The sequence below is a fragment of the Periplaneta americana genome, chromosome 7, assembly GCF_040183065.1.
Source record: "Periplaneta americana isolate PAMFEO1 chromosome 7, P.americana_PAMFEO1_priV1, whole genome shotgun sequence".
Classification (NCBI taxonomy): Eukaryota; Metazoa; Arthropoda; class Insecta; order Blattodea; family Blattidae; genus Periplaneta; species Periplaneta americana.
In genome coordinates this window covers 184490101-184516406 of record NC_091123.1, presented here as the reverse complement: position 1 = coordinate 184516406, position 26306 = coordinate 184490101, and the positions used below count along the sequence as shown (strand labels likewise).

The 26306-nt window shown below is 36.1% G+C and overlaps 1 protein-coding gene across 1 annotated transcript in view; it reads right to left on the bottom strand.

Moving 5' to 3' along the window:
• Window positions 1-231: 231 nt before the first annotated feature.
• Window positions 232-26306, bottom strand: part of Prp16 (ATP-dependent RNA helicase l(1)G0007) — an 84483-nt gene continuing 58408 nt past the window's right edge. The window contains exons 11-20 of the mRNA XM_069832042.1: window positions 22920-23130; window positions 19910-20128; window positions 18317-18476; window positions 12181-12331; window positions 10608-10779; window positions 9569-9710; window positions 9319-9479; window positions 7935-8089; window positions 5870-6087; window positions 232-1166 (exon numbers count right to left, since the gene is read on the bottom strand). Coding sequence (XP_069688143.1) covers window positions 1085-1166; window positions 5870-6087; window positions 7935-8089; window positions 9319-9479; window positions 9569-9710; window positions 10608-10779; window positions 12181-12331; window positions 18317-18476; window positions 19910-20128; window positions 22920-23130 — 1671 coding nt within the window. The 3' untranslated portion in view covers window positions 232-1084. The remainder of the gene's footprint in view (window positions 1167-5869; window positions 6088-7934; window positions 8090-9318; window positions 9480-9568; window positions 9711-10607; window positions 10780-12180; window positions 12332-18316; window positions 18477-19909; window positions 20129-22919; window positions 23131-26306) is intronic.

Sequence of the window (26306 nt, the reverse complement as noted above, 5' to 3'; positions counted from 1 at the left end):
TTAATATAACATAGTAAGTAAGTTTTAATCTGGTAAAGTGGCGTGAATTCACGGATGCAAGTAGCAGTGGTGGCAGAGTTGGGTGACAGAAACAGCGGGAAAATTCACAGGGGTTCACTGTATATAATAAATATCAATGACATAATGATTTAACAGATTGCTACAGAGCTAGACTATGTAAACAGGTAAGGATAGGGTCCAGTGAGAATTCACAAGAAAGAATGAACTTAGTTTCAGTGCACACAGAACCTTTTTTTTATTCTTAGATCGAAAGTTTCATAAAAATAAACATGATGGTACTTCACCTACTGGAGCAAATTCAGTCAGACAGAAGGCTTAGATGTATGTATGTATGTATGTATGTATGTATGTATGTATAAATACCAGGTGCCAGCACTTGTTTGTTATATTTCAGCATTAAAATCCCCTTTAACTAAATTTCATCAACAGAAACTGAGCTGTACCAAAAAAAAAAGTAAATATACACGTTTATGAATACTAAAATAAGTTTAAACTATAAAATATGAAATTGTATCAACTAAAAGAGCAATAAAAGCAAAAGCAGAGTAAATCAGTATCCTCTTTTATATCTGTTTTAGTTATGGAGAAGTATAAAACGTTGTACTATTTATTCATTAAATAATCAAGTACCCCATGTACAAGGTGAAATAACGATAGTATCAAAATATACTCTCTCAAATTAGATGGTCAGCTCTAGAGTAACATCGATAAATGTAATTAAATTACAAAACAAGTCTTTTAACAATACGTAATTTTCTCGATTCACAAATTGTTTTCATGGGATACGTATATCTTTCATATTGCTTTTTCTGGTGCAATCATGTCTTTCTATCTCCAGAGAATGTTACAGCCAATGACCCTGCTTAAGGTCATCAAAGGTATATTGGTATGAGCGATTTAAGAGTACCATATCATTAAGTAAGATGAAATATGATGTGTTGGTGATTTTCTAATTTATTTCGCACATGTCAAATGCACTTTGCTCTGAGTTAAATACTAAATGAGATCATTTTTCTATTAAAAAAATGTTGTTTGTAGTTCGTCATAAGGACAGAGTACAGCTTCAAAGTCCAAATCGTGCAGGAGTCCTGCGAGGTGTCACTGGTGTTCCGGGTTCTCGGACCCCTGGTGTAACTATTTCGGCTCTGTAAATACAAAATACGCAAACAATTAAACAGAAGCTATAATAATATTACACCACATTATTTTATAAAAGATACCTTGGCAATATTTATTGACTTTCAGTTAGCATATGACTCTGTTTGGAGAAATAAATTATTACTAAAACTCCAGAAATTAGGTATCTCCAGCAATATGTTCAGATGGATATCAGAATTCCTTAGTCAAAGATTCATTGCCACTAAATTCAATAATTCACTTTCTAGTTACAGACAAACATATCGAGGTCTACCTCAGGGCGCTGTCCTCAGCACAACTTTATTCAATATTTATATAAATGACTTACCCTCCCTATTAGAGGAATCAAACATGAAAACAGCACTATTTGCAGATGATATAGTTTTGTGGACTTCCGGATCTTACAGACATAGAGACAAAATTCAAAATTCTGCTCTTAAAGTTCTAAATCAACTACATGAATGGAATACATCAAATTTGATGGCACTCAATTTAAGCAAAAGTAACTACCAAATATTTTCACTCGGTAAAAAAGAAAGAGAATTCAATATCCAATACAATGGCCAACACCTTCCTAGGACTTATGAATCCAAATATCTTGGAGTTATTTTCGATAGTAAGTTAACATGGAGCATCCATTTGAAATACATTTCTGAAAAAGCTCGTAAAAGATTTTCCCTTCTAAAAAGACTAGCAGGAAAGAAATGGGGATGCTCTAGGAATACTTTGAACACTACATACAAAATGTTTATACAGCCAGTGCTGGCATACTCCGGAGAAATTTTAATTACTTCACCTTTCACAAACGAAATAGAATATGTTCAAAACCAAGCTCTCAGGCTCATTACTAGTGGAATCAAAACAACTCCAATAGATTCTATGAGATTCCTCACTAATATTAACAGTATCAAAATGACAATAGAAGAAAAAGCACTGATTCAATATGAAAAACTTATCAGATTACCAGGAAACAATTGGCATTCATACAGTCCTCTCAGTAGATTGAAAACTCAAAAAAGTTTTTTCATATCCATTGTTCAAGAATTAAAACAGAAAATCAATATCCCGAATTTAAAAGAAAACTTACAAATTAAACCAAACCCTTTAACTCTATAACCTTTTAACTCTATTAAATATAGAATATAATCTAAATTTAACAGAAGAAATACTGAAATCAGAAGTAAACACTGAAATACTGAAACAATTGTCTTTAGAGACAATTAATATTAGGTACCCTCCACAAAACTGGCTTCATTTATACACCGACGGATCCTTGATCTCTAGAGAACAAGGTGCCGGTGCAGGTGTTACATGCTGTCTCTTCTCACTTTACAGATCTGTTGGGTATGGAACAACAAGTTTTGATGGAGAAATCATTGCAATAAGTGAAAGTCTCAGGAATCTTCCATGCCACATCAATAAATTTAGGAATGCAGTTATATTGTCAGACTCCAAAGCAGCTATTCTATCAATCGTCTCTAAACACACACCTTCATCTCAAACAGCAGAAATAACTAAAATGCTCTCTCAATTAATATCACTCAATAAAAGAATTGTATTCCAATGGATACCATCCCATTGTGGAATCCTGGGAAACGAGAATGCGGATGCTTTAGCAAAGAAGGGCAGCACTGCTACTTACAGACCTGTTACTAAATCTACGTATTACTCTGTGAAAAGATTTATTAAATCTACATACTTAGACTTCAACAAACAAAATTTGATAACACAATCCCAAGGGAAAAAATGGAACTCTCTGCATCATAATCCACAGTTGATTCCCGATTTACCACGAAAATCGTCTGTAGCTGCATTTAGATTGGCAACAGGCCATAATTGTTTGGCTAAACACCTGCATAGAATTGGAATATATCAGTCCCCTAACTGCCCATTGTGCAACTCAAACCAAGAAATGGATTCGGAACATCTCAAAATCTGTGCTTCAGTGGCTGGTCATGATAATATCTTTGAAAAATATTGGAGTGCAAGAGGTCAAATGACTTTATTGTCAAACGCCTGGCATTAGAAAACAACAACAACATTATTTTATAAAGGGAAGTTAAGTTTAGTTTAAACTCAGTGTGTGTTTTATCTTCTTACCTTCCCTCGCATGTAAGCTACTTAGGTGGGCCCACTGTACAACCCAGAATACATGAAATGATGTGCACACTCTAAGGCATACATGGGCACAATTTTCGGTTATGTGAGGCACTCGATTTGAAATAGTTTGTTTACTAGGAGAGGAGACTGCAGAGTAGGATGGGAAATATAAACTGCTGTGACCTGCGTCACCTTATCGTAATCGCTAAGGTGATCAGTGGCGAATTATTAGGAAAGCGCTTGGTTAACATGAGAGACTCGAAAACTTTTATTCAATTTGGCAAATTAATTCGGCAGCTTTAATCATAAACCTCTTTACTGTTTCTCCATCGCTGAATTGATTTAAATCACAGGCGAGAAATTGCGTAACTAGCCAATAATATTCCATCACGTTGTCTACGTTTATTTTCTTGAATATTCTGGTGTTTATCAAGATTACTTAATGGATTTGCACGTTCGACCTAAAATAATTTCAGAAAATCATATTTCGTTTTCTACCCACATTTGATATTTTTTTTATAAATTTCTTTTGGAAATAATACGTACAAACAACATTTAATTCCTCGTACCTTTTAATGCAGCGTGTTTAAGGTATAATGTCGTATTTAGTATACTATGCAAATGTTAAGATCATAAATTTTCCTCGGAATTGTACGAAAAATAGCATTTAATTGTCTTACCTTCTAATTCAGCATGTTCTTTATGACATAAGGAGTAATGTCGTTGTATATTAAATTTATTAATGCCTAATAGGATTTTAGAGCATAACATACATCGTATGTTCTCCCCTTCTAAACAGCAAAAAAACTTCCTCCCATTTCTCATGAAATAATCGTTTTCTAACGCTTACACACTGCTTTGATAATGCCATTATGCCACCACTGATATTGCTTATGAAACTGATATAGAACCTGCCCACGCCTAGGAGCTACGTGAGGGAGGAACGGGGACTGTGAAGGTGATGTCACTCAGAGCGATAAGCTCTGTGAAGGTCAGTAAGGCATTATTTCTCAAGTATGCTCTAAGGTCTCCCACACTACAGATTTCCCTCGAAATCCCCTACAATCTGCAGAATTCCTTTTACCTTTCCACATTGGCATCACTGTGGTTTCTCAATCCTGATCCTACAAGGTACCATGAGTCCAGAGGAGACCCCACGTTACATAGCACTACCACTAGCAACTAATGACCACTAACCATGGGGTCCAAGTTCAGTGGTGGCTCGAAATATGGGAAAGAAATGGTGATGATGGTGAAAAGGGGAAGAGTAATTAAGATGACGAAATGAGTCCGAAGTTCAATGCCGAAAGTTACCCAGCAATTCTGCTTCAATTGGTTGAGGGAAAAGCTCGGAAAAAACTCAATCAGGTAACTTGTCCCAACCAGAATTTGAACATGAGCTTGCTCGTTTCACGATCAGATATGCTATCCATTACTCCACAGCAGTGGACGATTTCTGACTCTCAATGAAGTCTGATCAGAGAGTGATGCCAGCAGAAATAATCTCAACAACATAATTATTTTTAACACATTTAATCCATTCAAACTGCAGATGAGATGGCAAACTTTGAGATTTGGAAACATATAGAATAGTGCAAAACATCAAATACAGGAGTAAAAGAAGGAATGAAAGTATTTCAACATAGAGTGAATGAAATTTAATAATAGTGAAGTAGAACCCTGTTAATTCGCACTAATTAGGAGGATAAGTTGCCCGAATTAACTGAAATAGCCCAAAAGAATGGTACAAAGTACATTGAAACTCCGTTCACAGCAACAAAACATGTCTATTAGATATGTTGTTGTTGTTTTTTAATGCCAGGCGTTTGACAATAAAGTCATTTGACCTCTTGTACTCCAATATTTTTCAAAGATATTATCATGGCCAGCCACTGAAGCACAGATTTTGAGGTGTTCCGAATCCATTTCTTGGTTTGAGTTGCACAATGGGCACTTAGGGGACTGATATATTCCAAAAACGGAAAAAGTAAAAGAAATTCATTGCATGGTAAAACAAATTCAAATGCTAAATAAAAAAGTGGTCTTCCAATGGATCCCGGCCCACTGTGGACTGAACGGTAACGAGAAAGCAGATATGTTTGCAAAGAAAGGAACTAAAATCAACTTAAAAACAAATTTCAAGTTCCCATATGAATCAATAAAGCGAGTCATAAAAAGAATAAGTAACAGCGAACAGGCAAAACATCAAAATTCAAAATGGAAAGAATCATTCAAAGATCCAAAACTAATTCCTGATCTACCTCGAAAATCTGCCGTGGCCATGTTTAGATTGATTGCCTCAGTAAACACCTCCATCGTATTGGAGTACTGAATTCACCTAAATGTTTACTGTGCACCAGAGAAGAGGACATGGAGATGGAGCACCTGGCTAATTGTGAAACTCTTAGGACATTTGTGGACCTTCCATCAAAATATTAGGCAGCAAGAAGGATGATGACTTCATTGTTAAATCCAGAGCATTAGATACACACACATATTCCAAAAACTGGAAATACATAAATGGACAAAATTTAAATTTAAAAAGGACTGTGGAATGTAAATGTACATGTAAACTGAGACAAAATCAAAATAAGAGAAATAAAAGACATACACTCTTGTTCCAGCTTGTAGTTTCCGCTCCTGTTCCTCTTTACGAGCCTTAATCTCCTCCTGTGCTATTTTCATCTGTCCCTCCATCTCCTGCAAATGTTCCAACGCTTGTCGTCGTTTAGCACGCCCAGAACGTCCGGTCTCTTTTACAGAGAAGAACATGGGCCCCAATTCAGCCAGCCAGTGACCATCAACCGCTGTCACGCACTGCATGTACTCCTGCGTAACACAATCAAAACTCATGAGTTTTAAATACATCTTCACAAATGAACACACTCACATTGAACAATTCAGCTTCTTGAATCAAGTTACGGTAATTTATAATAAATCCACACAATATCAGGGATTAACTATTACAGAGTTTTTGCCTGTAACCATCGTAATTTGTTAACACTATATTCAGGTTAATAGTAATTAGGGAAAACTCGGGAATTTTACTTGAAGCAAGTAAAGAGATAGTTTTGGAGGTAAGTTCTGAAAAGACAAGTATATGATTATGTCTCGTGACCAGAACATAGTACGAAATGGAAATATAAAAATTGAAGATTTACCCCTTGAAAAGGTGGAATACTTCAAATATCTTGGAGCAACAGTAACAAATATAAATGATACTCGGGAGGAAATTAAACGCAGAATAAATATGGGAAATGCCTATTATTATTCGGTTGAGAAGCTTTTGTCATCTAGTCTGCTCTCAAAAAATCTGAAAGTTAGAATTTATAAAACAATTATATTACCGGTTGTTCTGCATGTTGTGAAACTTGGACTCTCACTTTTAAAGAGAGGAATAGAGATCAAGGGTATTCGAGAATAAGAAGCTTAGGAAAATATATGGGGCTAAGAGGGATGAAGTAACAGGAGAATGGAGAAAGTTACACAACGCAAAACTGCACGCATTGTATTTTTCACTTAACATAAATAGGAACATTAAATCCAGATGTTTGAGGTGGGCAGGGCATGTAGCACGTATGGGCGAATCCAGAAGTGCATATAGAGTGTTAGTTGGAAGGCCAGAGGGAAAAAGACCTTTGGGGAGGTCGAGACATAGATGAAAGGATAATATAAAAAATGGATTTGAGGGAGGTGGGATATATTAGGGAATGGATTAATCTTGCTCAGGATAGGGACCGATGGCGGGCTTATGTGAGGGCAGCAATGAATCTCCGGGTTCTTTAAAAGCCATTTGCAAGTAGGTAAGTACAGTGGATTCTCCTAAGTTCGACTGAACAGAATTGAAAGTTCAGTCCAATAAGGGTAGTGGGTGTGGCAGGTGAAATGAATACAAATTCTTATTGGTTATCCATCAACGAATACAGTACTGTACTTGCATTTCCTGCCCGCCCCGAGACTTGTGTATGCGCTTCTAGTACCACAGTGGGTTTCGACAGTTCCGTCTCACAAACGGCACAGTTCTCAAATAGAAAAGGAAGAGTTCTTTAATTTAAAATCAGTGATTAAATATGGATGTCCTAATCAATAAAATATTCTATAGATGTAGATTCATTTTCCGGGCTGAGAGGCCGTGGTCTAAACCACGGCCTCTCAGCCCGGAAAATGAATCTACATCTATAGACTCCGGCCGTGAAAGCCTACACTGCAAGAATAAAATATTCTGTTTTTCTTTAACATAAGTATCACTACAAGACACAGAACCAATTTCCATTCAAATGGCAAACCCATTTCTTAGTGCCCATATAGGGGTGTTTCTAATTCTCCTACGTAAGCAGTCAAACTATAGGATATCGAACTTGTTTTCTGTCGAACTTAAGAGCTTCCAATGTAAGTATTTGTTAAAGTTAGGGTTGGTTATACAATTACTTCTACAGTTCCTTGAAAGGAACATTACATACAACACAACTGATCAGCACTAACAGAGTCATGTAAATGGTAGTGTTTGTATATGCTGGTAAGTGATAAGATAATTACATAGTATATTATTTCAATTTATAATCAAACTAATAAGACTGAAACAAAATAAAATTATAAAAATTATTATAATACTTTGTATTTACTAATATTACAGCCTAGTAAGCACACAACTTTGTTGCAACTATAGCATAATTTACCTTTGCTGTCATTATAAGCTCGTGGTACACAACATAGTCGGGGGTGAAGCCCATTCCGAACAGCGCAGATGTGGGATGAAGGTGACAAGGCATTCCTGTCCGACAGTTCACATACTCCCCGATACCTTTCAGCCTTGCTGCTTGATGGAAGTAAGCTGTGAACAGAAACAATCACAATGGCAAGAATCACGAAAATTACGAAAACTATTAGTAGTCTTCTGCTGTTTTTTTTTAGCTCAATTTGTTACACAAATCATATGCGTTATTTTCAAGAGACAGCAACAATCAATCTTCAATTCTTCTCAGTGATATAAGATTAAATGAAGATACAATATTAATACTAAAAGCCTTCTACCTTTGTAACAAAAACTGAACGACAAGAAACCTTATAGGTTAAGTTAAATACTATCGGTATATTCCTGCATATCCAAACTTTATTCCATTGAAAAAATTACGACTAAAGGCTGGTTCACAATAAACCGGGAACAAGAACCAGAATGAAGACGAGAAGCAGAGGACGCGAATATGAAAATTGTTGATTCACAATAAACCGAGAACATAGACGACTATGCATATCGATATGCATGTCAATAACGATATGTAAAGTCGATATTACGCATTCTGATGTTATTTATATATAATTGACCTAAGGCGTTCTCTCATGACTACAAGGCAGCCAACATAAACACAGATTAACCAACTTCGAAATTTCAACTGAAACATCTCATTAGATACGGTACTATAAATATGCCCATGCATCTTTATTATCACAACCTATTTTAAGTCTACCATAAAGTAAAATAATTAGAGAAGAAACATTTGTAATAGAACAAAAATGAACACAACAGTAGTTATTGAATTGAAGCGTGAATATGTAGCGTGTAATACAGCCAATACAGTAATAAAATATGATTCACTTACGATCGGAGTTCAAAGATGCAGCTATTGAAAGTCACGTGTTATCCTTCATTTTCTCATCTTTATACGAGGCGTGCCGCTTATCGTAAACATGAGGATTTTCCTCAACACTCAATATTAGAATCTCATCAAATAAAACTTGCTCCATGATGCACAGCACAGAACAAAATAATGCATAGGTTATGTCACGGTCTTCTTGCTACAAAATATACGACGACAAAATAGCAATAGAATGAATCTAGTGGGCTGTGATCGGAAACGTGAACGCCAAAGTTGAAACTTGGCCAACTCTCCGTTCCCGATCCCGGGCTCTGGCAAGCTTTTCGTTAATTGTGAATGCTCATGTTTAAATGTACACATTTCAACAATTTTACCGTTTCGTTTTAGTTCCGATTCTCGTTTCCGGTTTATTGTTAACCAGCCTTACTATGCAGCTGATATGTTTATCTAATGTAGAACAACATACCTGAGCAAATACATTTCCGAATGATATCCCACTCTGTGCCACACGACACAACCTCAATTTTCTGCTGGACTAAAATATCCTTCAACTGTTGACGAACTTCACGCACTTTGCGCATTGCTTTGACATGGATGAAATGGTCATTGCACCAGCCAGCAGAATAACTGAAACGAATCATAAGAAAGTCATTATTTATTAATGGTAGGTATGATTTAATTTAGTTTCTAACTCTCAAATGAGGAATTTTACTTACTTGTTCGTCTTCCACTGATTGTAAACATTGAGATAAGTTAAATGATCAGATTCAGGTACTTGGAATTTCTCTCTCACTGCATCTGCTTCCTCCTCTCGACCTTTCGGTCGATAGAATATTGATGGCACCGATAACATTGACACTATAAAAATTAGCACAATAGAGGAAGAACATGAAGTCAACACACATTATGGTTAAATTCATTTTTACACAAAGTAGGAGAGATGAAAGTGTACTTCCTTTTAAAAGTGATTTACGTATCACTTTGGTCCTCAATTTTATTCGTAGTTCACCTACAACAAATTTCTTAAATAGGATGTCATCTTTCTGCATTCAGTCATTTCACTTTCTAATAAATAATTCTGAGGGGAGAAATAGATTTCTAAAGCATTACATTGTGACTGTTATGAGGGAATAGATATTTTATTGAATTTAAATACTTTATTGTCACAATCTTGCCATGGTATGAAAGAAAAATTTCACAACCTCCAGTGGGATTCGAACCTGCGACTTCCTGTAGATATTTTAAGAAATTACTTCGAGACAAGACAACATGTCATTAAATTATAAAATAAATTCCTTTTAAATATGTAAAGCAGGCTTTCATGAACTTTGGAACCTAATATCTTGGGGATAACGATATCATTGGGAAGGACTGTCAAACTACGAACACTTTTTAAGATACTGTATCAGAAAGCCTCATGCAATGTACACAGTTTTACTCGAGGTGTCATTACCACAACAATATATTCCAGATTAGACACATATTCAGACGAAGTACAGATAACTGTTAATCACTATTTTAGTTGTTCGTTATTGATAACACCAATCACTTTAGCCTTGGCAATCATAGGTATTACCTAGGGGTTCAAGGTATCGTAAACTTCGACAAACACGGATATAAACATGTGATTGTAAGGTGCATTAACGTAAACGTTTACAAAACAGAAACTCCTCTTGATTGTGAACTCCAGTGAAGTCAAGGAGATTAATAAATATATACACAACGTAAAGGAATAAATGAAATGACAATTTTTACCTATGATAAGGATTTCTGCAGAACATCCCATCTGACAGGACACAATCAGCATCTGACACTGCGGAGGATCAAGAGGAAACTCTGCCATTTGACGACCCAATGGAGTGAGTGCCCCAGTATGATCCAAAGCTCCAAGAATCCATAACTGGTATAAAGAATTAAGGATGTTGTCCTGAAATTTAAATAAATTCTCAATAAACTTTAACGAACCGACTACAGCACAGAACATCTCATTTTTAAAAGAGACAACTCAATGTACAAAGAGACTGTGAGAGTTGAAAATAATTCACACACTCTTTGGCTAGTGGTCAGTTGCACTTGAGTTGCATGTTATTTGTTTTTTAAAATTACATTAAAATTACATGCTGCCAGGAAGTCAAGAGGTGGATAGCACGGCGAAAGAAGCTTTTAATAGAAAAAGGAGCATCTTCTGCGGACTTCTGGAAAAAGAACTAAGGAAGAGACTAGGGAAGTGCTTTGTGCGGAGTGTGGTATTGTATGGGGCAGAAACATGGACATTACGACGAAATGAAGGATAAATACTAGAAGCATCTGAAATGTGGATATAGAGAAAAGTGAAGCGTGTGAAATGAACAGACAAAATAAAGAATGAAGCTGTGTTGGAAAGAGTGGGTGAAGAAAGAATGATGCTGAAACTGATCAGGAAGACAAAAAGGAATTGGTTGGGTTACTGGTTGAGAAGAAACTGCCTTCTGAAGGATGTATTGAAAGGAATGGTGAATGGGAGAAGAGTTTGAGGCAGAAGAAGATATCAGATGATAGATGATATTAAGATATATGGATCATATGCGGAGACTAAGAGGAAGGCAGAAAATAGGAAAGATTGGAAAAATCTGGGTTTGCAGTGAAAGACCTGCCTTTGGGCAGAACACTATGAATGAATGAAAATTCATATAAAGAATCCTTATGACAAGAATTTTAAACACATAATTTAAAATACAAAATAATTAGCAAATACGAAAAAAACAGAATGATTAAATAAATAATAATTAAACCATTACCCTGACAAACTATAGTCCTAAAAAAACTGTTATTGTTGGTTTTCAAATCGAGATTCCCCAAGCGAGTAAATAAATAAATAAATAAATAAATAAATAAATAAATAAATAAATGAATGAATGAATCAATCAATCAATAAAAATGAATGAATGAATGAATGAATGAATCAATCAATCAATGAATAAATAAATAAAAATGAATAAATAAATAAATAAATAAATAAATAAATAAAGTGTTCATTCATAATGCATAGTCTAAAAGGTTCCTGAGGCTAAAAGTAACATGTATATTAACTTCTTACACTAAAGGCACCTGAACAAAGTTAGAAAAAAAGCTGAAAGCTGGGTGTCATGGTATTACAAGCTTGATGGTGGTGAGAAGAAGACCAATGAAGCACAAAATTCAACATGTTTAATCACACCACTGGGAGCAGCATCTCCTGCTGCAACTAATTTACTCATCTTGGTGACAGATTCATGAAAATCTTCAGTTCTTATACCAAGTATGTAAATACTTCCTCTTGTACCACTGATTATTATTTATGAATTCACACCTGAGGAGGAGGATCCATGAAGTGAAACTGGAGCAAGTCTTGGACTCCAAGAGACTTGAGGAGGAGAACTGTATTAGCCAAGTTCGTCCTCTGAATCTCTGGCACGGTTGTGACTAGCAGCTCATCTTTGTACTGCCGCTCTGTATATAACCTATCAACAAACATCACATTAAACATTATCGGTCTTGCTAATAAAAACTCTTATATCGACGTTAAACTGTCTTATACTTACATAATGAATAGCTCGTTTATAAGGCTTGTATAACAACACAACTGTCAAACAGCTACGTCACAGTTTCGTCATTACTTCATTACGAAAGATAATAGAAAATCTGAGGTTCCCTATTGCATCCAACAGTGTAAGCTAGTGTGCAGCTCTAAGTATTGATAGTACAACTGGGCCTGATCGATTACCACGCTATATTCTCATCAAAGGGTACAGCTACAGCAAAATAATTCTAATTATTCTGTGCTCTTTGGTTTATTCTTCTGTGGTTACTAGGCAACCATCATCAAAAATTACAACCGATTCGAACACCTGTTAGAGTGGTGGCCATTTTTTTTCTCTATATACAATGCTTAAAATTGCACTTTTTTAATACATTCCTTTCAGTTATAAGCCCTTTTCTCTGCCATAGTTCTGTAAAAATATAGGCTACATATTTCTTTTTCCTTCCTTTCCCCTTTTTGTTCTCTTTATCAGCTGATGAATTTATTGTCATAGCCTTTTTATCGTGAATTTTATTTAATTTTCGTATTTATTTTATTTTTTATTATTATTTTATTACATTCCATTTTGATATATTCTTCCTTACGTTTTTCCATATTAACCATCTGTACTACATGAGTTGCTTTACTATATTCCAATGTATTTTACTTTCTTTTTTTTTTTTTCTATTATGGTATTATTTTCATGTTGTTTAGTGTCGATTTTATTATGCTATTATTATTATTTTTTTTTTGTAATATGTTAGTATTCTGTTCTTTAACTTTTTGTTAAATTTTAACTGCTTGTATACTTTGTGACCTGGTAGAGTGTAAGAGAAGGCCCCATGGCCTTAACTCTGCCAGTATAAATAAAGAATTATTATTATTATTATTATTATTATTATTATTATTATTATTATTAACGCTTAAATAAAGCGTTTCATGTATATAACTACCGCAAAGGAACTCCCATGTATAGTTACATCGCTTATGCATGATTTATTAGTAATGTTTTCTGTTTGAACTCTGTGTAAGTCTCATATAAAAACTACACACGGTTTATTAGTATGACTATATTTACAAAGATCAACTAAATAAGTTATTCACGATACAAGTGTTAAAATGGCATTTTATTTTGCAAGTAGATAAGTCATCATCATGATAATACTACCATTGTTTCTTTTAAGTTGGTTATTGAACAATGCTGTATCAACTACTAGATTATTTAGCGTCGATGGGATTGGTGATAGCGAGTTTGTCATAGATTACCCAACATTCGCCTTATGGTTGGGGAAAATCTCGGAAAAAAAAACCCGACCAATCAGTCCAAGCGGGAATCGAATCCACGCCCGAGTACAACTCCAGATCATCAGGCAAGCGTCTTGGCCGAACTGAGCTAGGCTAGTGGCACTACCTTTGTTATCAGCATTGACTAAATTTTACGTTATATGATCCATGTATTCACCCAGAGTATTGGCCATTCTGGTCTTTTTTTTATTAGGTTATTTTACGATGCTTTATCAACATCTTCGGTTATTTAGCGTCTGAATGAGATGAAGGTGATAATGCTGGTGAAATGAGTCCGGGGTCCAGCACCGAAAGTTACCCAGCATTTGCTCATACTGGGATGAGGGAAAACCCCGGAAAAAATCTCAACCAGGTAACTTGCCCCGACCGGGAATCGAACCCGGGCCACCTGGTGTCGCAGTCAGACGCGCTGACCATTATTCCACAGGTGTGGACCATTCTAGTCTTACTGGAGCTTTTCTTTAGAATGGATTCAGCAATAAAATCCCAGGCTCACAAAATCAAATAACAAATGATCTTATTAGACAGCTTTTGAATGTATACATACGCCTGTTACTATAAACATATTAAATAAACAAACGTAGCAGTTGAAGATTATAGTTTATACATACTAAGGCAGGACTATGATAATATTGTAAACGTATTAACTGTATTAATTGATCACGTGTAGCAGTTAAAGATTACTGTTTGTATAGTGTTATTACATCACCTCATATCTGACATGAACCCAATACGGTAATCCTTTTCCTGCAATGGATGTGTCTACTATTATGTCATAATGAGCCAAATATATAGAAACGCTTTTCTTTTATACTTATAAAGATGCCTACAGGATTAAAGAATGTAATGTTATCTCACCTCATTATGCCACACTTGATAACTCAAGCAGTAACACCAACACATGGGATTCCTACATTTATTTGCTCCATGACACGTTGCTTTAAGAGCCATGCAATTCGTCTCCTGGGAAGAAGACACAGTGTAGCAAATTCTTGTTGCTTTGTACAGCAGTGATAAGAAGGGTAGTGTATTACGATGTGTTAGGGAAAAAGGGAGTTTTTCGAAATAATCAGTCCTATAGTCCCGTTGCTCTAATTTCCAGCAGTCAATCGCGTTGCAGGTCGGCTACATTTAAACGCGTGCGTCTTGTGATTCGCTGATTCATTTCTTAAGGCTCGATAAATACTTAATATAATCGCCCGCCATTTTAGCTCTTTCGCTGGCGTTTGCAGAAAGCACACGAAGACGTTATTTGCAGCTCAATTATTTGCTGAATTACATTGCGTTTGATTTATTATCATAGGAGCTACGACATGATAATGTTTAACGGTGTGGCAAATAGATTCCTCTTATGGTAGCTCGGCAACGTAAGAACAAAAATGGCGAACGATACTACCTACCTAGACTTTATAGAGCCTTCACTTACTAAGATGTAAGCAAAGAGGCGGAGTCACGCCAGAAATAACAGCGTCAGGACTATAATACCAGCTTTGTACCGCTACATCATAAATTTCGTCTGGACTTCCTAGAAATATTCTAGTTTTCAGTCATACTTCATGCATTTTTTTTTTCATGACTTCCAACAATTTTAATGTGGACCTAGGAGGAACTGGAGTCTCACCAACAACAATTACGAAAAGAGAAACAGATAAAACAAAAATTATGGCATTCTGTGGGAAATACCCAATACAAAGTAAAATTTGTCTCGATAATAAAATATTAGAAAGATGTAATACTTTCCCATATTTAGGTTACAATCTTTCCATTTTTGAAGAATTGGACATATCACAGAAAATTAATAAATACACAAGAGCTATGGGCGTTATAAATAGTGTGACGAAACCATCCTTGGTTCAGAAACACACCCGCTACAACACATTGGCACAACCGATGCTCAGCTATGGCAGCGAAGCATGGACACTGAAGAAAGCAGATAAAAGCAGAATAACGGCTTGTGAAATGCGATTCATGCGAAGAACAGCGGGCTATACTAAATGGGATCTGAAAAGAAATTGTGAAATTTTAAAGGAACTAAGAACTCAACCAGTTTTAGATTAGATTGTTCAATATCAGTCTAATTCGAAACATCATTTGGAAAGAATGAGTAATAGTAGACTCCCAAAGGCAATTTATGATTATGTACCACATGGCCAAAGATCTGTGGGTCGTCCTGCTAAGAGATGGCGTGAAAATTTTATGTGAGACCGTAACAGGCCTTGTGGCCTAACACTTGTCAGGCAGAAGAAGAAGAAGAAACAAAGTGTTCAAGATCTTGACATATATTTCAAGTCAACAGTCATCACACAAGGAGCGCACTCAATTGAGTGACTTGGCGGCCAGGACTCTACTCTATCTCCTTTGTCAACATATATAAGTCGAACATGAAGTAAGGCCACTAAGGGTAAAGAAACAAAGGAGAAAGATTCGATCTGGTGCGGTGAGTTGGATTTCGGCATAGCTCAGTCGTTAGAGCGCCCAGTGCGTAGAACTGGGAGACCCGGTGCCGTGGCAATTTTTTTTCCGTTAATAACAAAAGAGAAGTAGAGTTCCAGAGCTCGAAGTCCTAAACGCAATACAGTCCTGAATAATGATGATGATGATGATGATGATGATGACGATGATGATGATGATGGTCAATCAATCTTCCTAATGTATCCAGCTGTTTGCTGACAACATACAGTAAAGTCCACTGTAGTCTATTCAGTTGTTGTTTTTCACTGCTTATGATTCATGGAGTCCATCAGTGTAAAATTCTCTGGAGGTAAAATAGTCCCTCAATTGGATCTTCAGGTAGGGACTGCACTGAGAGATGCCAAGAATCGTACTAAAGTACTTATTTAATGACGATGATGATGATGATGATGATGATAATTCGAAATTTTCTCGGGCTTCCAGCCAGGTCATAAGTTGGTGATCCACCGACGTTTCGAGGATGTTCATCTTCCTCATCTTCAGGGTTAAATGATATCTGAGGGTACCCAGCTCCTTAATTTACAGTGCCAGAGGGAGGAGTCAGCCGAGGAGCTGTGCGCCGATTGGCTGTTATTAGTGCGGACTGTGGCCGACGTGTCGTCTTGCTTTGTGCTTTTCGCCTGAATGACCTTGGGTCTCACGGTGGGCTCGGCAGACGAGTTCTCATGTACATGACGACACATCGGCCGCGTTCTCGCCGCGGTCCGCACTAATAACAGCCAATTGGCGCACAGCTCCTCGGCTGACTCCTCCCTCTGGCACTAATAAAATTAAAGAGCCGGGTACCCTTAGTTATCATTTAACCCTGAAGATGAGGAAGATGAACATCCTCGAAACGTCGGTGGATCACCAACTTATGACCTGGCTGGAAGCCCGAGAAAATTTCGAATTATCATGTCGCCAGGAAAGCTTCAGTAGTTACATGATGATGATGATCAATCAATCTTCTTAATGTATCCAGCTGTTTGCTGACAACATAAAGTCCACTATAGTCCACTGTAGTCTATTCAGTTGTTGTTTTTCAATGCTTAAGATTCATGGAATCTCTGTGTAAAATTCTCCAGAGCTAAAATAGTCCCTCAATCGGATCTCCGGGTAGAGACTGCACTTAGAGATGCTAAGAATTGTACTAAAGTACTTATTTAATGATGATGATGATGATATTATTATTATTATTGTTATTATTATTGTTATTATTATTATTATTATTATTATTATTATTATTATTATTATTATCATTATCATTAGGGAAAACACGGGAATTTTACTGGAAGCAAGTAAAGAGATAGGTTTGGAAGTAAATCCCGAAAAGACAAAGTATATGATTATGTCTCGTGACGGGAATATTGTACGAAATGGAAATATAAAAATTGGAAATTTATCTTTTGAAGAGGTGGAGAAGTTCAAATATCTTGGAGCAACAGTAACAAATATAAATGATACTCGGGAGGAAATTAAACACAGAATAAATATGGGAAATGCCTGTTATTATTCGGTTGAGAAGCTCTTATCATCCAGTCTGCTGTCAAAAAATCTGAAAGTTAGAATTTATAAAACAGTTATATTACCGGTTGTTCTGTATGGTTGTGAAGCTTGGACTCTCACTTTGAGAGAGGAACAGAGATTGAGGGTGTTTGAGAATAAGATTCTTAGGAAAATATCTGGGGCTAAGAGGGATGAAGTTACAGGAGAATGGAGAAAGTTACACAACACAGAACTGCACGCATTGTATTCTTCACCTGACATAATTAGGAACATTAAATCCAGACGTTTGAGATGGGCCGGGCATGTAGCATGTATGGGCGAATCCAGAAATGCATATAGAGTGTTAGCTGGGAGGCCGGAGGGAAAAAGACCTTTAGGGAGGCCGAGACGTAGTTGGGAAGATAATATTAAAATGGATTTCAGGGAGGTGGGATATGATGATAGAGAATGAATTAATCTTGCTCAGGATAGGGACCAATGGCGGGCTTATGTGAGGACGGCAATGAACCTCTGGGTTCCTTAAAAGCCAGTAAGTAAGTAAGTATTATTATTATCATCATCATTACCACTGCCACCGGGTAGTACCACTGCCACCAGGTGCTTGCCCACTTGCAGTGTAAATAAATACATACATTAACATTATTAAGAATCAATTTGAGGGTACCTGAAGCACTGGCCCGGCCCGGTCCTGCCAGCTCGCCCTGAGCGCTGATTTGCATTGGCTTGGCTGATGGGGTAGATCTGCAGGGCATCCATGCCAATACGAGGGTTGTACACCTTCAGCTTGCAGTAACCAGAATCCACCACATACATGATGCCGTCCACTATGGCACAGAGAGTAACCTGTATTACGAGGCACATGCAAAGTAACCTGTCTCCAGTTTCAAGACATCAAATTATTAGAATCAAACTTCTCCTGTAACAGAAAATTAATTTATCAGCATTTCGACATATTTTAGGAAAATTATGCCTTCGTTAACGAATATGTAAGCATTTAATGGAATTTGTGAGTTTTTAATATTAGATTATTTACATAATCATCAATATGTTAGGAAAAAAAATCCACAAACTATTAGGAAAAACATGGCAATTGTACTTGAAGCAAGTAATGAGATAGATTTGGAAGTAAGTCCCCAAAAAAACAAAGTATATGATCATGTCTCGTGACCAGAACATAGGATGAAATGGAAATATAAAAACTGGAAATTTATCTTTTGAAAAGGTGGAAAAATTCAAATACTTTGGAGCAACTGCTATTATTCGGTTGAGAAGCTTTTGTCATCTAGTCTACTTACAAAAAAACTCAAAGTTGGAATTTATAAAACAGTTATATTACCGGTTGTTCTATATGGTTGTGAAACTTGGACTCACACTTCGAAAGAGGAACAGAAGTTAAGGGTGTTTGAGAATAAGGTGCTTAGGAAAATATTTGGGGCTAAAAGGGATGAAGTTATAGAAGAATGGAGAAGGTTACACAACACAGAACTGCACGCATTGTATTCTTCACCTGACATAATTAGGAACATTAAATCCAGACGTTTGAGATGGGCAGGGCATGTAGCACGTATGGGCGAATCCAGAAATGCATATAGAGTGTTAGTCGGGAGGCTGGAGGGGAAAAAGACTTTTGGGTAGGCCGAGACGTAGCTGGGAGGATAATATTAAAATGGATTTGAGGGAGGTGGGATATGATGCTAGGGACTGGATTAATCTTATTAGGGACTGATGGCGGGCCTTTGTGAGTTCGGCAATGAAAGTCCAGGTTCTTTAAAAGCCAGTAAGTAAGTAAGTCGTTTCTAACGTATTTTTTATGTTTACGAAAATCTGCGAAAGTAAAATGCATGTTAAACTATATATTACACCTTTCTTTAGTCCACTCGTGCTAACAAATGTGTTTATGACAAGCAATGATAATTCAATAACACTAAGGCATTCTTCACTAAGGACAGTGAAATGTCCGATATTTCTGCAGTTATGACATGGTTTAAAAACCTGACAATCCTGCACCATCATTTATAGTGCACAGGAAGGCACGAGCTCCCTAATTTCGAGAACTGTAGTTTTGATGGAATGATTAAGATCATCTAAATGGAGATATAGAGAAGCAGATCACATAGTCTAATACTAAACAATTTATGAAGAAGAAGAAGATGAAGAAGAAGAAGACGAAGAAAAAGAAGAATTCTTTTAAGTCCCTTCATTATGTTTCGAAGAACAGCAGTGGTAAAGAACTTAAAAATATATCCCCTTCTCTTACCTGTTAAAGATGTTTCTGCAATATTGGTTGCAACAACACATTTCCTCAGTCCTTCAGGTGACCTCTGGAAAATTTTTGCTTGAAGATCTGAAGGCAGTTGTGAATAGATGGGCAGTACAGACAGTTGAGGAGCATTGTCAATCTCCCCAAGCCTCTCAGCCAGAACTTCACATGTCACTTCTATGTCTTCCTGACCAGGCATGAAAATGAGGATGTCACCTAAAAAAAAAAGAAAGTCACAACTGTGTAAATATTCAGAAGTATAGAAAGATCACACAAAATCGAAGGGACTAATTGAGGAGTTTGCCGGAAAAAGGGCGTATATGTCAATATGGCGAATTGAGATACATGCAATCTAAGATTTTAAAACGCACCTGAATAAAATGATATACACGCACGCAGCCCTGTCCTGCAGGTATGTACAGTACAATCAAAACAAAATTTCTCTACTATAATTATTCACTACATTTTAAACCGTTTTCCCGAAGAAGGGCGTATAGGTCTATCCGCCTTTCTTCCGGCAAAGCCCTCAATTGCAGTAACTGAACTTCTGTAGATTGAAAACTCAAAAAAGTTTCATATCCATTGTTCAAGAATTAAAACAGAAAATCAATATCCCGAATTTAAAAGAAAACCTACAAATTAAACCAAACCCTTTAACTCTATTAAATATGGAATATAATCTAAATTTAACAGAAGAAATACTGAAATCAGAAGTAAACACTGAAATACTAAAACAATTGTCTTTAGAGACAATTAATATTAGGTACCCTCCACAAAACTGGCTTCATTTATACACTGACGGATCCTTGATCTCCAGAGAACAAGGTGCCGGTGCAGGTGTTATGTGCTGTCTCTTCTCACTTTATAGATCACTTGGGTATGGAACAACAAGTTTTGATGGAGAAATCATTGCAATAAGTGAAAGTCTCAGGAATCTTCTATGCCATATCAGTAAATTTAAAAATGCAGTTATATTGTCAGACTCCAAAGCAGCTATTCTATCAATAGTCTCTAAACACACACCTTCATCTCAAACAGCACAAATAACTAAAATGCTCTCTCAATTAATATCACTCAATAAAAGAATTGTATTCCAATGGATACCATCCCATTGTGGAATCCTGGGAAACGAGAATGCGGATGCTTTAGCAAAGAAGGGCAGCACTGCTACTTACAGACCTGTTACTAAATCTACGTATTACTCTGTGAAAAGATTCATTAAATCTACATACTTAGACTTCAACAAACAAAATTTGATAACACAATCTCAAAAGAAAAAAATGGAACTCTCTGCATCATAATCCACAGTTAATTCCCGATTTACCACGAAAATCGTCTGTAGCTGCATTTAGATTGGCAACAGGCCATGATTGTTTGGCCAAACACCTGCATAGAATTGGAATATATCAGTCCCCTAACTGCCCATTGTGCAACTCAAACCAAGAAATGGATTCGGAACACCTCAAAATCTGTGCTTCAGTGGCTGGCCATGGTAATATCTTTGAAAAATATTGGAGTGCAAGAGGTCAAATGACTTTATTGTCAAACGCCTGGCATTAGAAAACAACAACAACAACTTTGTCTGAAGGCTGGAGACAGATGTAACACAACGTCATGTAACATTCAATATTAAAAGATGACTAAATCCAATACTAGCAGAAACGTACCTGTAGCTGAATAATTCCAAACCTCTGGACAAAGAAAGAACCGAATTTTGAGAATCAATATTTCTAATAATATAGTTTCTTGGTCTATATCAATTTATGAATTAATAATAATAATGGTGGTGGTGGTGGTGGTGATGGTGGTGGTGGTGGTGGTGGCGGCGGCATTGGGGGCGGTGGTGGTGGTGGTGGGTAAACAGTAACAATATCTAAATTTATTGTTACCAAATCAACCGTTACTATATTTCAGGGCACAAAGAAAAAGAATGTTCAAGTGCATTTACGAAAGTTGACAAGTGAATGCAATTCTGCACAAGTACTTTAATTTAACTTATTCCCATACTGATATTTCTCATGTAAAACTGATAAGTGGGACAATAATTAAAGGAACTTTTCATTTACAAAGAGCATAAAAATGTTGTTGTTGTTTTCTAATGCCAGGCGTTTGACAATAAAGTCATTTGATCTCTTGCACTCCAATATTTTTCAAAGATATTACCATGGCCAGCCACTGAAGCACAGATTTTGAGGTGTTCCGAATCCATTTCTTGGTTTGAGTTGCACAATGGGCAGTTAGGGGACTGATATATTCCAATTCTATGCAGGTGTTAGGCCAAACAATCATGGCCTGTTGCCAATCTAAATGCAGCTACAGACGATTTTCGTGGTAAATCGGGAATTAACTGTGGATTTTGATGCAGAGAGTTCCATTTTTTCCCTTGAGATTGTGTTCTCAAATTTTGTTTGTTGAAGTCTAAGTATGTAGATTTAAGAAATCTTTTCACAGAGTAATACGTAGATTTAGTAACAGGTCTGTAAGTAGCAGTGCTGCCCTTCTTTGCTAAAGCATCCGCATTCTCGTTTCCCAGGATTCCACAATGGGATGGTATCCATTGGAATACAATTCTTTTATTGAGTGATATTAATTGAGAGAGCATTTTAGTTATTTGTGCTGTTTGAGATGAAGGTGTGTGTTTAGAGACTATTGATAGAATAGCTGATTTGGAGTCTGACAATATAACTGCATTCCTAAATTTATTGATGTGGCATAGAAGATTCCTGAGACATTCACTTATTTTAATGATTTCACCATCAATAAATGTACTTAATCTTTATTGACAGCAAAGTTCTGGTTTGTTAAATTTCTACGAATATTTTAAATGTAAAAAGTCTGTTTGGCACTTTTCCATTCACAAAATATAATAATAAAGTATTTTACAAAACCATTCAGTCTGTTCAATGTTATCCAGAATATACTATTTGCTTATATTTCATAAAAATATTGTTTTTTTTTTTCTAGTCAGCTTAATCAACTGTATAAACTCACAAGATCATCTACTAACCTTCATTTGGCTGTAGATGAATCTGCAAAGCCTGTTTCACAGCTGAATCCACATAATCTTCTACAGGATTCTTACTGAAAAACGTATCCACTGGAAATGTGCGACCTGGGATGGTGAAAGTGGGTACATTTCCAAAAAAAGTTGAAAATTTTGTAGCATCCATTGTAGCAGATGTTACTATTAGCTTCAAATCTTGCCTGCGAGCAACCACCTAGAAGCATATAAACACATGTAATCATATTAAAAATATAAATATATAAGGAGTAGGAAATGCCAACAAATGGATATACCAGTTCAAAACACACATATATTCTCAACGAATTTTGCAGACGACCAAGTATTATTAGCTCAAGATCGCTATGATAAGGAATACACGGCAAGAAAACTAAAAGAAGAATATGAAAAATGGGGACTTTCCATAAATATTGGGAAAACTAAATATTTATGTATAGGAGAAGAAAATTAAAATTTGATAATGGAGAAGAATTAGAACCATATACTGAATGCACTTATTTAAGCACAAAGATAGACCATTCAGGAGATAACATAGTGGAAATTTAAAACAGAATTACACAAACAAAACAAGCAAAAAAAGCTCTAAATTCTATTTGGTGGAGCAAAAATATTGCAAAAAAATTTAAAATAACAAATACAGTGAAACCTCTCATTTATGGACATCGAAGGGACGTAACAATCTGTCCGCATCTAGGAAGTGTCCTTTATTGGGAGAGAGGCTCCCCAATCTAACAGTAAATTTATAATATGCATTCAGTATCCCTTCACACTTTAAATGAAATGTATTACTGTAGTTTAATTCAACATAAATACAGTCTATAAATACAGTCTACTGTACTACAGTAAATTCTTTGCAACTTTGAACTACAGTAGATAAGACCGAAAAAGGAAAATAAAATACCGTGTCATGCAATTTTATTCTAGGTCTACACTTATGCAGTATTGTAATTTACAGTTTTCAACTTAACCTTCACGTTCAGGTGCCATGTCTCTCGAAACAGAACAACTGATTGAAGTGAAGAGAATAATCCTACTAACCCTACGTGTCGAATACAATTTCACGATCACGGAAACCTGGACCTATCAAACAGGTTAAATTTTATGAATCTGTTTATCCACCTGCTTCCAGCTAACAAGGGTTAGCTAGTGGTAGCCTACGAGACCCTTATTGTCTTCTTTCATGTTAAGGAATTTCTGTACAGTTCTCAAAACTAAATTTTCCATTTTTGAAACACATTATGTCTTGAAATCCAAGTTCTGTCCGCAGTCAGCAGGTAAAGCAAGCTTTAGGACTGTGAAACAGCTGTCCGTGTCCGTGTCCGTGTCTGAGAGTGTCCGTAAACGAGAGTTTAATTTATCATTATTTCTTTATTTTTTTTCAGTTGGGATATAAAAATCTGACCATATATGAGGAGTATATGTATCTTGGGGGTGTCTGTAAGGAGAGGTTTCATTGTATATCAAACCATAATCCAAAGTATCCTAACATAATGGAGCTGAAGTTTGGCAAATTCCAACTAGGGAAACAAAAAGGATTTTAAGTACAGAAATGGATGTCCTAAGATAATCAGCTGGGAAATCTAAAATGGAAAAAATAAGAAATAGACGAATAACGAAATTAAATTTAAATTGCTTTATTTAACGATGCTCGCAACTGTCGAGGTTATATCAGAGTTGCCGGTGTGCCAGAATTTTGTCCCGGAAGAGTTCTTTTACATACCAGTAAATCTACTGACATGAGCCTGTCGCACTTAAGCACACTTAAATGCCATCGACCTGGGTCGGGACCAAACATCTCAGCACATAGCAACAACCTTCATTTCAATCTGCTTGCCCAATCAGAGAATACCTGTTGCCAGTCCCTGCACAAGAATTAAAGCTAATGTGATGAATAACTTTCTTAATAAGCCGTACAGATCTTTTATTATTGTGCAACGTCACAGTTTGCAGTGAGGGGGAAGAGAGATAGCAAAAGGTTGTAATGCTTTTTAATACTCTGACGCCCACGACCAAGATTAGCCACTTGAAATTTAGCAATCACTCACCAACAGAGATATCATACAACATCTGTACATTTTAGAGAAAAATCATAAGAACATTTTATTGGAATGAGAATGCTCTACAATACATACAAATTAGACTATAATACAGACGTGGACAAATTATTAGACTAAATTAATTATATGTGTAACGAAACTGTATTTATCGATTGAAATAATGAACAAAAATGTATTTTGCACAGAAATAATGAACAGAAAATTGAGTCTTGAGGTTACTAATATTTTGTGAACATTCCTTTAATCTTTATTAACACATTGATTTTGTCAGGGATGCTGAAAAACCAAAGTTTGACACATTCTTTGAATATCAGCATCATTTAGCCAGATATTAGACAGTGCTTAAATTAGTCCATGTTTTGTTGTAAACCTCTTTTTGTTCACTTTCTTCTTCAGTATAGATCACAGATTTTCAATTTCGTTCATGTCCGGTCTTCTTGCAGGCCATGGGAGAACACACTTTCTGCAGTATATAATTAAAACAACATTAGTACCAACGTAGCCAGAAAAAAATATACTTAACCATTGGAAAAATATACCAGAAGATGTAATCAATGATATTTACAACAACAGAGACTTTGTGAATTATACTGATAGTTGATATGATGAATTATATTATGTTTCCAAGAGAAACGCGTTTTAGTCTAATAATTTGTCCACGTCTGTAATAAGCAGTTTTGTTGTTTAGTTGATTAAGAGATTCCCCCCCCCCCTCGAAAATCACTAAGGAACAATTCATTCATTCATAGTTTTCTGCCCAAGGGCAGGTCTTTCACTGCAAACCCAGCATTCTCTAATCTTTCCTATTTTCTGCCTTCCTCTTTGTCTCCGCATATGATCCTTATACCGTAATATCGTCTATCATCTGATATCGTCTTTTGCCCCGAACTTTCCTGCCATTCACCATTCCTTCCAGTGCATCCTTCAGTAGACAGTTTCTTCTCAACCAGTGACTCAACCAATTCCATTTCCTCTTCCTGATCAGTATCATTCTTTCTTCACCCACTCTTTCCAACACAGCTTCATTTCTTATTCTGTCTGTCCATTTCACAAATTCCATTTTTCTCCATATCCACATTTAAAATGCTTCTATTTGCTTCTCTTCACTTCGTCATAATGGCCATGTTTCTGCCCCATACAATGAGGAACAAAATGAGAACTATATTTCTTTTTCATGATTCATCACTGTAAATAAACGCATAAGATCTCATTATACTCTGTATATCATTAAATGTCACGGAAATGGTTGAAATATGAATAATTGTGTGAGTTCTAAGTCATAGGTCATATTTTGTATTCAATTTGCGCGATACCA